The sequence below is a fragment of the Mercurialis annua genome, linkage group LG3 (assembly GCF_937616625.2).
Source record: "Mercurialis annua linkage group LG3, ddMerAnnu1.2, whole genome shotgun sequence".
Classification (NCBI taxonomy): Eukaryota; Viridiplantae; Streptophyta; class Magnoliopsida; order Malpighiales; family Euphorbiaceae; genus Mercurialis; species Mercurialis annua.
In genome coordinates, this window is record NC_065572.1 from 63,295,879 (window position 1) to 63,310,036 (window position 14,158).

A 14,158-nucleotide genomic window follows, 5' to 3' on the forward strand; every position below is an offset into this window, starting at 1 on the left:
AACTTTTACGAATTTTATCAGTTATAGCTAAACTTTTTAACATCATCAGAATTAGCTCGTTTTGAAATATTCAGAAACTTTTATAGCCATTTAGCCTAATTTTGCATATAATAACTTAGGATTAAATTTAAAAAATAGTTTGAAAAGATTCTGAATATCTCAAAATAGGCTAACCCTGACGATTTTGAGAAATTTGGCTATCACTGACAAAACCCGTAAAGATTGGTATTAAAAACGATTAGCCCTAAAAATAATTAGTAGATATAAAATTAAATGTGCTAATAAACGTGATCTTAATTAATAAATTTGTTTAGTTTAATGGAGAAAATATCTTAATGCTTCATTTCTTTTTCGTTTAACTAAGGGATTTCTAAACAAAATTTAAATGAACAAAGGATTAATTTATACCCTCAACTTGGCATGAAAGACCAAAATTCGGCGTATGGTGGAGTATAATCATCAAGCGATCCGTTACGTCGCCCTCGCCAATCCTGGTTTGGCTCAAAAGACTGAGCATTTGGTTGGGTGGGATTCTCCCCCGCCAACTGTTCTTAAGATTAATTCTGACGGGGCTGTTCGGTCTCCGGCGAACAAAGCTGCCTCAGGAGGAGTTGCACGCGACAATAATGGTGAATGGGTCTTTGGATTCAGCAGACACATCGGTTGTTGTTCGGTCATTCAGGCAGAGTTATGGGGAGCTCTAGATGGTTTGGAGATCGCTTGGGTTCGTGGGTTTCGTAGCGTCATTCTAGAGATGGATAGCAAATTGGCTGTCCAAGCCCTTACTAGGGATGATATGGCCATCAACGCTAACACTAACCTGATTAGCGCCATTAGAAGCATTCTGAAGAAAGATTGGCAAGTTAGTATTCGTCATGTTCATAGAGAAGGGAATCGCTGTGCGGATTGGATGGCTAGCTACGGCTTTAGCCACGGGTTAGGTCTCTCGATTCATGACAATTTGGTTCATGGTGTGTCGAGTATCCTTATGGAGGATATTGCGGGTGTTTCGTTGCCTCGCATGTTCAGACCCTCTAGTTAGCCTCTAGGCCTTGGCCTATCTTCCATTTCAAAAAAAAAAAAAAAGACCAAAATGACACAAGCTCGCGAAATCGGATCAGACAAACCCACTACTATGCCAAACCGGATTAAATACACTCTTCCCCCGCCCTCCCCCACTCTTACACTGCATTTGAAAAACGCTCTCCATAAAGAAATGATAAAAAGTCAAATAGTTCTCATATTTTTAAAAAAAATCAAATAGGTATTAAATTGAGATACATGAGCTTGTCGAGGTATTAAATTGAGATTGCATGGCGGAATTTCTCTTCTAATTATTTTCTCTTATTTTTCAGTAAAAAAACATAAGCTGACTATCTCTTTTTTCTTATTTTTATTTTTTCACTGCAGTGTACCATAAAATTGCTTGGTGAACATACTTTTTTTTATCCAGTGGTGAACATTTTAGTAAAGGAATAAATTCTGAAAATTGTATATTTTTATCTTCAAAGAAGCATATTCTAAATTTCTAATCCTTAAAGTATTTTACTTTTTATCCCTATTATATTTTTTTATCTTGTAATGCTTAATTATGACTATTAGTCAATTTAATCAGTTTTGAGATCTATCTAATTGTTAACACTCGGATATATTTTGCATATGCAATCTAAAATGAAAAAAATGACATTTTTTACATAAATTGAATAAATGGCATTTAAAGTTAGAGTAAATTACTCTTAGATTTTATATATATATATATATATTATAATTTACAATTTCATCGGAAATAGTTTACCTCAAATTTCTTTCATTTTTTTCAAGTACACTTAGATAGACTAAGTAAAATGAAAAAATAATGATTATATTAGATTAAAATTTGCTTAGGTATTATTTATTTTTGATATTATAATTTCAATTTAATATCTAAAATTATTTTCGGCATAAGTATAAATAAAAGTTAAATGTTTGAGAGATTCAATTACTTAATAAATCTAATACTTTTATTTATATATTTATTTTTAAAAAAAATTGTACTTCATTTACTTTTTAAAACTAAAAGACTAAAAATATTTTTTCCCAATAAAACAAAAATTCCAAATAATATAACCTTTTTAAATATATTTAAAATAAAATTTTAAAGACTAAATTAAATGTTAATTATTTTTTATTAAGTCTTTTAATTTAGTTGACTAACAATAAAACTGAATGCAAAGACTAACGTTGACATAAATAAAAATGGAAGAGTATATCGTTTGATTTTAAAATAAAAAAGATAAAAATGTGAATTATAACATATAAAAAATAATGAAAATAATTTATTTTAAAATAAAAATAAATAAAAGAAAATGTATTTATATGGACAACTTTTTTTCACATTAACCATTTTTTGGTTGCATGTCATGTAAGATGCTCATGTGGTGTACTGCATGCATGCACATCTCACATATATAATTGATTTATTTTAATTCATAAAAATGGTTAGATTCTCTTTTTGTATTTACTTGCAAATTTGCTCTATAAAATAAATAGAGATAATAAGCGATCGGTGAGAGTTAAAATTAAAAAAATGTAAAACGCGTATATAGACATTTTCAAGCTAGCAATTGTGAAATTGTCAATTTCAAAACTAAAAAATAGATTATTCTAACATTTAATTTTTTTTATTTGTTTGGACATAGTCATATAACACGCGTATAAGTACTTCTAGTACAACCCTTGTTAACCTTGAAATTCTCAGCATTTTTTGTAAACACTTTTCTGGTCAGCAATCAGCATTCTGTGTTTCTTGGTCTTTTATGTAATTTTTGATTCTTGTAATTGTATTAATGAATATTATTACTTATGGAATCAATTCATGAGTCAATGTAAGAAATTAAATAAAAATTTCAAACCCCTAAGATATGAGGGCCATGATTCACGGTTGCTAACCGACAGATTCCGATTCATGGTTTACGGTTGATTCAAAAAATCAAATAGTAGAATTTTAAATCAAAATTGAAGTTCTTAAAAATAAATTAAAATAAAAGATGACTCGAACCTAATTATCGTAATAAAAAGTAAGTTGCTTATATATTCTCTTACGGTTTAATTAGAGGAATCAAAGCCTACTAAATGCAATGTAGTTTTAAACAAATGATAATTTTAGTGTTTTTATGGTTTGGAATCGGGACTTGGTGATCTTCCACCAAATGGGAAATCAGCCCGAAAGTAATTCCTCTCCAATTTTGAACCGGTTTGAGCCATATTTTTATGTTTGATCGGTCCGTTCTAAAAACTTAGACTGAAATTTATTGGCTTAATCACCAAAAAATGCCAAACCTATACGTTTTGTGTCAATTATAGCCAAACCTTTAAAAATCACCAGATTTAGCCAAACCTTATATGTTCAGTTTCTTTTTTAGCCATTTTTGAATCGAACCGGTTTTTTTGACACCGTGTCGTCCACGTCACCGCCAACTAAGCAATTGGCTGGCATGGCTATAACTGACACAAAAAATATAGGTTTGGTATTTTTTGGGTGAATAAACCTAATTTTATATTCAAGCCAATTTTTAAATTTAATAATTAGTAAATTAATTATATCATTTATGAAATTTGTATATATTTAAAAATAATTAATATTTCCTATTTAATACTAATTAAAATTAATTTTATTTTTTTATTAAACCTAATTAAATCTAATAAATTTATATTATAATAAATTTTAATGAATATGTAATTAAAAAAATGAATTAACGTATTACTTAAGAATTAATATTGAATTAAATTTGGTGAAAGGATTTAATGTTTATGATGATTTTGAACTTGATTTAGTATTTTTAATGTTGTTGAGATCTTGTTATGACTGGATTTAGGTAATAAATAAAATAGTTATGTATAAATTAAGGTAATTTTTTGGCTATGCCGAGTAAAATGACATATGCGTTTATGCTTATAAACATCATGATATATATTGATTACACCACAATGAGCTTCACTTTTTAAAGAAAAAAATGAGAAAATAATTAAACTCGTCCTTTAAATAAACAGTCTATTCAGTAATTATTTTTATATTTATATGTGTATAGTTGACTTATGAACACTGTCGTATGTTTGTTGTGTATATTACTCTTAGATTGTTCGTCGGAAGACGAACAATTGGGTCTCAAACGGCGGCGGTGTCAAAGAATCGACGACTGGAATTTTAAAAAATAAATTTTAAGATGAATATGACATTTTTTGTTTTTATTAGAATTTAAATTAATTATATACCCCTCAAATATATAAAAAAATATTATAATTATTTAAATTTAGTAAAAATAAATTAATTTTAATTAGTGTTAAATAAAAATATTATTTTTAAAAGATATATGAATTTTATTATAATATAATTAATCATTTAATTATTTAGTTTTAAAATTAATTTTATTCATCAAAAAATACCAAACCTATGCATTTTGTGTCAGTTATAGCCAAACCTTATTTAAATATTTCAGCTAACATGCCAGCCAATTGCTTAGTTGGCGATGACGTGGACGACATGGTGTCAAAAAAACCGGTTCGATTTAAAAATGGCTAAAAAAGAAACAAAACATATAAGGTTTGGCTAAATTTGGTGATTTTTAAAGGTTTGGCTATAATTGACACAAAACGTATAGGTTTGGTATTTTTTGGCGATTAAGCCAAATTTATTTCTTGGATAACCAAACCAAACTAAAAAAGTTAAATCTTTCTATAATATCATATGAACCAAACCGAATTTTTCATTAGATTTTTGTGTACCGCATTTATGTCCATTCATTTTGTAAGGACACAAATGAATATTTCCATGGCTTTTACCTTATAGCATAAAAGGTAAAAAAGAATAGTCTCTCACCCATAATTGAACTTTGAAGTAAGTAACTTTGCTGAGTTGAATGTGACTCAGCAGAATTTATAGTACTTGAAAATAATAATTTTAAATAATTATACAACACAACCGTTCTGCTAAGTCATTTGTATAACAAACCACTAGTGCGTTAGTTATGTGGCAAATTGAATAATATAACAAATAAGTAATAATTGAAAGATTCTTTATCGCAAATACTCACTAACTTATTATAAAAATGACGTTGCGCAACCGTTTTATGAGATAAATACGCAATAATTTATGTCATGTCCATGTCTCCTGTATTGCTTTTGCCTTCGATCTCACAACAGCATGGGAATTGAAAAAAGTAGCTCGGCAAAATAAATCATCAACTATTGCTAAATGATAAATTCATGCATAAAGTGGTCAAAATCATTGAGCAAATGCTTAACTAGCACACGATCAACTACCTACTTTGATCATTGACTCATAATTTTTATTATTACCCTCAAGGAGACAGATCTTGACTTTGATATGGAGTCAATTCATGAGCTACTTGATTAATTAATTGCAGCCCCTCTTCCACGCAATCTTTCACTTTCAGATACTTGCACAATCCAGCCAGGACCAGCATAAAGAGAATAGGAACTCTTCAAATTAGCTTTAAAAACATTATCCATTACACATTATTTGCTAATTATTTATTTACTTTTTTCAAAAAAGCTACGCGTAATCATTGGATGCAATAAGCTCGCACCATCAGATGGTGTACTGGTTGGCGGTTTTGTCATACTTCAAGGGAAAGTTCGGATGTTAAGTTGCCAATGATAAGTCCCTTACTGCTTCAGCCATGTCGAGATGTCCACAAGTAGCAGACCCTCGACCAGAAAGAACGATGACAATGGTCTAATAGGGAGATTACTAGTGTAGCTTGCTGGCTAATCTAGAGTTTCTTCTTGAAATAATCTCAGCTGCCCAACTCTTTCCTAAGTCTGTCTGAAATTTTCCTGCAGAGGAAATGCTATAAAATGTTAACACTTGGATTGTTTTCCAAAATATTATCTGTTTCAAATGAAGGAAAAAGGGGACTTTACCGGCCGTGGAAAGGAAAAACTCATCCAATACCTTCCCGTGTTCTGCAAAACCATGAAAATTTCATGAGAGAAGTAAATATAGCTCATACCCATAAAATGCAATATATCTAGTACATATCATACCCGTTTCATATTCCAATGCTTGTAAGATCATCTCGACCTATACAGAAGACAATAACAAATTAGATTATTGGACTTAATGCATTAAAGGATTCAAAGGCTTCTGTAGAATTTGATTTGAAAAGAAGGGAAAACAATGTGGCCAAGCACATGTCAAACACTGTGTTGCACAGAAACAAAAACAGAAAACTCTAAAACGGAAAACAACAAAACAACATTTTTCTATAATGATACTTTATAAAGATAATATTGCAGAATTTTTTCTGGAAACGGAAACGAAAAGCCAAAATTTGGGACTTGATAAGTTTTCGTGTAACATTGGTCAAACACAAAAGGAAGAGGGATGAGATTGATAAATATGTGAAGATTCCAATAATTAGCTGTTAGTAGGTTTAGGGACAATTTAGGGAAGATCTTATGCTGACCATTGGAAAAGCCCTTAGGCCAAAGACGAGCAAATGGACATTTTTTTTTATCTTCCCTAGAACCCTTCTGTTGACCCTATAACATAGGGTGATAAGTTGGTAATGACAGCTTCTAGAAACTGGGTTAATAGAACTTCCAAGGGGAACCAAAAATTTTGGTCAAGGCATTTTAGCTTGAGACCGTCTTATTTTCCAAATAAATTTCAGCATTCATCATAAGCATAGACCCATTTTTAAGCGAATATTTTACGATTGTCCATTTGAATTCCCGATTTATACATACTTTGTCGAAGTCTTTCACAAGGTTGGCCTCTATGGAAGCATTGTTTTCATACTCTGCCCATAGTTCTTTGATCTCTTCAGCTGCAATAAGAAGGTGGTCATTAATAGACAATTAAAGAATGCAACTAATCTTCGATCAAGATAGATGGAGTAACAAAGTAAGCGTACCTCTCATCCCTCCGCCAAGAACCTCGCACATTTCAGTCAAAGCTGCTTGCTCCATTCTGCTCTTTTCATGTTTCGGCACACCATCAGATGGCGTTATATCTCCAACGATAGCTATCAAAATTCAAAACCCAATGAAAAAAGAGCCGATGCACAATTAGCAAGGAAAAGTAACCAAGTTGTTCTTTTAAGGAAAAAGGGAAAACAGCGGAAATAAACCAATAATCTGAACTGGTTTTACCATAATGCCCCCAACAATCTCCACCTGATTACTTGGAGTATTTGCTTTTCTCTCTCTCTCTCTCTCTAATTTTTACATTATAGGCAGAAGTTACTACTTACATCAATTGACAAGCTAATCACAGAACTGCCTTTAACTTGTTCATAAGGACAAATTCAAATATGGTGTTCAATATCCTAATATGTATTACATTCTTCTCTCTCAAAAGAGATCTGTTTATTATGCCACCACTGACGCGGTACAAAAAGATAATTTTTCCTATGTGGTGTAAGGGAAAATTTTACCAGGTAAATATGATGGGCTCACCCAGTGCAAGAAGCGCCTCCTCAGCTAATGCAGGGGTCAGGGTGGAGGGGAAGGATGGAGGGGGAGAGTGGATCTATCTATACGCATAAAGCTATTTCCATGCCTCGAACCCATGAACTACGGGTCAGCAGGTAAATATGAAATTAAATCAAAAATAGAGCTATATGGTTGACTTAAAAAGCCACTCTACCCTTGCACTAGTACATTTTTTTCGACCCGTCTCATTCCATTTCATTAAGATATAAAATAAATAAATAAATCACATCCACGAATTACAAGAAAGAGAATTAATACCTTCTGCAATATCATGAACAATTGCAATCTTCATGCACCTGTTTCAATAGGAAATGAATGAGTAACCACAAATAAAGAATCCGGACAATCTTTATGCTTTTTATTCCCAATGAGAAACTCCAAGCAGAATATGAATGTTAAAACATATCCAATAATTTTCATTGCATTTTACAGGGGAAGAAGAATTATGTTGCAGAAATGCGGAACGAATTAATTATTGAATCACTGTCCCCCCCCCCCCCCCCCCCCCCCCCCATGTTACTACTACTATATCAAACTGAGGAGTTTTCAAATGGAAAAACACCTATCGCAAGTTACTAGAACTGAATATATCCGGTAGCAATAAACCTACTGTTAACTCGAGAGACCAGTAACTTAAAACAATAGTGGTTTGCAAAAGGAATCCACTAAATTAACACATATCTGGTATCGCCATTTAATAGGCCATCAAAATTTATTTAACAATAAAATATATTCTAAAGGAAAACATTTCAATGAGAATGAATTCATGGGCATCCCATGCTATGAAAGAATCTAACCTTTCTCGGTTCAAACCAGGAATGTCACCAGCGATTAGTGCCATTAAGGCCATGCGGTACATATGATCAGCAATTGATTCAGGACCCTTGATACCATGGTTGATCCATCCCTTCCTTTTTGTGGTCTTGGGAAGAGCAGAAGAGAAAAAAAAATTAGAAATCCTTATTCTTCAAATCTTGTGGCAGTCAAAAAAAATTCTGGCCCTCAGAAAAGGCTAATTGCAGATCTAGACAGTTAAGGTATGGTGGATCACGCATTCCTTTTACAAGACTAACAAAAACAGCGGAAAAATTATCTCAGAAAACATAATACCAAGGACACTCATGATTTGTACAAAGAGGATGCCTCAAAAGAAAGAGTGTAGCACATGCAAAGAGCGTATCAGAAAATGAACAAACTAACAGGATGTCCTAATTATCTTCCAAAAGCTGTTTATAAGAGAAATAATTAATTACACAATATAAATAAGACTTTATATAAGGTTAAGTAAATTGAAAATGCACCAACTGGTTGTAGCAAACACACTAATGCCATCAACACTACCAGCATTTTAAGCATAAATTTAACTAAAACACAATGAGCGCGCAAGGTATCTATAGATTTTATTGTTCTTTTAACTTGCAAACAGAACATTGGAGTATTGAAGCATGACCCTTACATAAAAGAGTAGTAACCGCACAAAACCAGCTCAAACCCCAAATCCACATTGTTTATCATATGCAATGAAATTACAGCACAATGAGGTGACCCTATTAAAGTTCTAAAATGATTATTCCAAGGTACAAAGGCACACTAGGTAGATCAAACATTTCATTCAATCAACGTGTCCCGTTTCGAAAACGAAAACGTTTTGGAAACTTGATGTTTCGGACACGAAACTTCATTCTTTACAGAAACCTTTAAATAACACCATTTTTCCGTGTCCGTGTCCGAGTTTTCAGTTTTCCCATGTCCGTGTTCATGCTACCTAAAAGGCACCTAAATGGGGTATGGACTAATAATGAACAAACTGTTCATATCCCTTGTGTTCAATGCTTGGCCCTATAATAGACATTGCCATTCATCAACTAATTCATATTCTTATTCCCTCATCATAAACATACTCTCTCAACTTTATAATAAAAAATGTATAATAAGATAAATTGATATCCATTTATCATAATTGTCTCAACCCAGCATCAATCTTCAGAATGCAATCAACAAAAATTTATTTGAAAAAAATCAAGAATTTACAATTTCCACATGCATAATTTAATGACAAAAGGATCATTCAATTCTTCAATAACCCATATGAGAATAGAGCCACCAAACCCCATAACCTACTAATTACTAACTAATCTACATACCTTAACAAAAAGATCAAAACTTTCTTCTCAAAACACTCTTAAAAAAACACAACAAAAAAGCAAACATTTTGCTCAATTTACCTTCAAGCTATGGCACAATGTAAGAAAATCAATGGCAGATGATGGTGACCCTGACCCTGACTCAGTAAAAGATTGAGACTCAACCACGGATCTCAGCTGACCCGGCCCATCAGAACCGGGTTTCCGAGAGCAAACCGAGACGATTCTTGAGACCGGAGTTTCGGTGGTTCGTGATAACGAAACCCGATTAAAGAAACCGAGAGATGAGCTCCGGCAAGAAGGTAAAGAACGAGGTAGATCAAAGGTTCTATTACAACAGTAAGTTGTTGATTGATTAACTGTCATCGTTGTGTTGTAGAGATCAGCTAAAGTAAAATAGAAATGTAATGAGAATGAGAAAATATAGAGTTGTTTTTGATCTTCGACGATACAATTTTTCTCAGACACATGAATTCAGGAGATTCATGTTTCATTTTCCACGTGTAAACATGAAAAGAATAAAGAATCAATTAATCCCTCAACTTTGAATGAAATATTAAAAACATCCAAATTTATAAAAGTGGATCAGTTTAACCTACAACTATATCAAATTCCTCTCCCCTACTCTCTCACCTCTGAGAGTAAAACACAATCTCCATTAGAAAAAAATAAATGGTTTAAAATGATTTTAAATATTTGTCTCTGTCACGATCCAAATTCAGAGATCGTGACCGGCGATAGGATATAGGTATGGTTGTACCAAAACTCGCAGCTAGCCTCGCAGATAACCACACAAACATATAAACTTGTAAGAACACCATTGTTCGGGGGCAACCGAGACTTCAATCTAAGTCTAACAATTTATATAAACAATTATAAAACCAAATGTTCGGCTTAAACCCGAGACTTCAACAACATGCCTTATATAGATATATAATAGAATTCAAGGTATAACATGCCAACAACATAAATAAACATTCCGGTCAATCCGAAAAATCAGAATATAAATAATTATAAAAGACTAACTAGTTCTACTGTGATCTAAGAGTATAAAACAGTTTACTAGTTTTATTAAAAACAAAAGAACCTCCAAAAAATCAAAGCAGTCGGAGATCAACCAATGCTCTCAAAAATCATAAATCTAGAAAATGAGGAAAACAACAGGGTCAGATATACTGAGATGAGTTCATAATACTATTTACATTTATTAAGTTAAAAACCTTTAAAACCTAAAATCCTTTCCTACTAATATATATACGATTATGGAATAACAATATTGAAATGAAATTCAAAGTAGATGGAAACAAATCCTCATCAATCCCAAAGTAAGTCAAACATTTGTCAGCCAATCTCAAAATACTTACCAGTACATACAGTCTCGATAATGCCTATCGAGTAGCTCGTTCCAATCTAAATCCATAATTTAAAACAGTTCGAAATCATTTATGATACTAAAATATATGTGGTACTTAATAAAGCGGTAAATATCGCTACAAACTCACTGCTTGCGAATTCACGTGATTACCTGGCAAGCAACTAAACCTGGTTCGACTCCGAAGCACGAACAGTCGATGGGTCTAAAAAATAAAGCATAAGTTAATATCAATTCAACCCCTAACTCTAAAAATACTAGACACCACGTATGACTAGCACAAACCAATAAATTAAGCACAACTAAAGTAGACTACCAATTAATCATAGCATAGCCAAAGTCATAAGAATATTGAACCAAATTGAGTTCCCATCTTTAAAACGTTATCCGAAAATCATTTCAATAATTTAAATAAAATATAAAGCAATGTCTACAATCCCAAAGTAGTGAGTCAGCAAGATACAATAATTATCAAGTTCGACCTCACAATGTCGGGCGACATAAGTCTAACCCGGCCCGAAAATTCCAACCAAAGTAAAACAATTCATTTTATATCCGAAAATACTTTAATAAACCAAATTTACCAATTTAGAAATAAGGAAACTCAAATTTAGCTTAAAAACTCACTTAAGCGCAAAACTAGTTAGTTTCGGCAATTATCTGAAACACACAACTCAAAACATTAACCAATGAATACAACTTATATAGATCAGTAGGTACATCTCATATAAAAATTAAAATAATTTAAAATCAAATCCAAAATTAAGCCAAAGCACTCAAATAATCAAATTTGGCAATTTTACCGAAAATTTCCTAAACTAGCCAGATGATTCAAAAACAACAATCACCGAAACAAAGTATGTTACTACTGATCTAAAAACATATATACAACATATTAAAAAATTTAGAACCATAGATACACCAACTCATACGATTTAAACAATTACATCATTTAGAAAATCGTGAATTCACCAATTAACACCATCATGGCCTAAGCATTCGATAACATATCAAAGTACTAAAACAACCTATAAATTCAGATCATAAACATAACCACCTCCACAAATATTATACAATTCAGAAGTCTAAGCACAACATCTCAATTTCATGGATTTAACCATCAAAATCATAGAATACACAAATCCTTATCTAAAGCGGTTAAAGAGACTCTCTTGAAGCCACTGATTCAAGCTATCCCTACTTATACTATGGGTGTGTTCCAATCACCTCAGAGTATTTGCGAAGAGATCCAAAGTTTGATGTCAAAGTTTTGGTGGAGGAATGAGTGTGATGGAAAAGTGGTTTATTGCGTTGGTTAGGAGAAGGTTTGTCCTTCGAAGTCCTCTGGAGGCTTGGGCTTTCGTAAAATATCCTCTTTAAACTCTTCTATATTCTAGCTAATTAAGGATGGCGTATTTTACATGACGAGAGGTCCCTGTCTCGCAAATTATGAAGGCAAAATATTTTCCCCGGCGCTCCTTTCTCGATGCCAAGCTTTCTTCTGGAGCCAATTACACGAGGAGGAACATTCATGGTGCCATTCCGCTTCTAAAATAGTTGTTCGCAAGAAAATTAGTGATGGCTCCTGTATTAGAGTGTTCAAAGATCCTTGACTCCCAAGGGGTAGTCTGTTTTTTGCCAATCGAAAAGATGCTCAGGTTGACCTTGGTCTTAGAGTGTGTGAGCTGAAATCTGAACAACATATTTTTTTTTAAATAGTCACTCCATATTTAAAAAGTTTTTAGTCATTATTTAAATTATTTTATTTTATCTGCTCCGTATCAGAGATGTATTAATAATATATTTTTTAGACATTAAATATGTATTTATAATATATTTTTTTAATGTAAATATTAAAGCGTACTTCTTATTTTGTCCTCTGTAACAGAATGTGTGAGAGATGCATCCAAAATGTTTGAACGATGTTTTGGGGTATCAAACATATATCTAAGATATGGCAAAACAAAAGCGTAAAAATTAAACGAATTTAATTCTAGATAAAGATGAACTTTTTTGATCTTATATTATATTTTTTAAAAATAAATGAGTTTTTTTTAGTTTTTTGAGTTTATCAAAAGTCTATTTTAAAAAATTAAAATTGTTTTTATTGTTATTGTTATTGATATTGTTTTTGGTACCTATCGAATATGTTTTTTACTTGATTTTTGATCAAGTTATAATCATATTTCCATTAATAAATATTTGATATTATCAAAAATGGGAGAAAATCATTCCAAACTAGTCGAGTACCCGCGCAATTGTGCGGGATAATATTAATAATTATTTTAAATTTATGTTATATCTATTTTGTTAAAATAAAAAATATAGTAAAAATATAGATAAAATTTGATACAAAAATAAAATAAAATATTATATAATTTATAAAACTAATAGAAATATATTATTAAATCTCTTAAATTTTGTGTACTTTATTTTATTCTGACTTGTACTAACTCTAATAATCGATTTAAAAAAAACATTATATAACTATAATACATTTTGTTTTACTTTTCACTTTACTAAAAAAATATTTGTTGGATGTTTGGATTTATTTCTTTGAAAAAACTTTTTGTATCGCTCGGTATTTTTTTATCTGGTTGTTATGAAGGGTGGATCATATACTATTATATTCTCTATAATTGAAAATAAAATAATTTTTTCATTATAAAAAGCAAGCTTTTGAATTTTGAATTGTAAAATACAATTCGGATGACAATGTTAAAGAAAATGGAAATAATATTTTCGCTACTATTTTAAATATGTCTGTCTTTTCTACAATTGATAACAAAATTTCTTTTTCATTATAAAAGATTTGCTTTTAAATTTTGATTGTAATATAAAATTTGAATTATGACACGTTAATTTTTTTTGACCATTTTCTAACTATAATTAATTTGCTAAATTTATTCCAACTATAGGGTCAAATTTTTCATAGTTTTAATATAATTTGCAGCTTACCTTTATTAATTACACAAATAATGATATACATACCAATAAATGATAACTCAAATGGTATAAACATTAGACGACAATTTGTTAGGTTGTGTGTTCGATTTCTCCCACAAATGCTCTCCCTTCTTCAATTAAAAAAATAAAATAAAATAAAGAGAAAAAAACAAAAATATTCTAAAATAGACCAAATATT

The 14,158-nt window shown here is 31.2% G+C and overlaps 1 protein-coding gene across 1 annotated transcript; it reads right to left on the minus strand.

Annotated features, from left to right (window-relative positions):
• Nucleotides 1–5,461: 5,461 nt before the first annotated feature.
• LOC126675221 (5'-deoxynucleotidase hdd1) lies at nucleotides 5,462–10,119 on the minus strand. The gene is made up of 8 exons (XM_050369830.2): nucleotides 9,723–10,119; nucleotides 8,295–8,419; nucleotides 7,756–7,793; nucleotides 6,918–7,028; nucleotides 6,751–6,830; nucleotides 6,046–6,082; nucleotides 5,923–5,964; nucleotides 5,462–5,835 (listed from the first exon to the last, which is right to left on the minus strand). The coding sequence occupies exons 1-8, from the start codon at nucleotides 10,005–10,007 to the stop codon at nucleotides 5,750–5,752; spliced, it is 804 nt and encodes a 267-aa protein (XP_050225787.1). The 5' UTR covers nucleotides 10,008–10,119; the 3' UTR covers nucleotides 5,462–5,749.
• Between the last annotated feature and the right edge of the window lie 4,039 nt (nucleotides 10,120–14,158).

Coding starts and splice junctions, on each gene's coding strand:
- LOC126675221 (XM_050369830.2), bottom strand. CDS start 10,007: ATGACAGTTAATCAATCAACAACTTACTGTTGTAATAGAACCTTTGAT. Junction 6,831..6,917: donor TCTTGGCGGAGGGATGAGAG/GTACGCTTACTT, acceptor TTCTTATTGCAG/CTGAAGAGATCAAAGAACTA. Junction 5,965..6,045: donor AGCATTGGAATATGAAACGG/GTATGATATGTA, acceptor ATGGTTTTGCAG/AACACGGGAAGGTATTGGAT.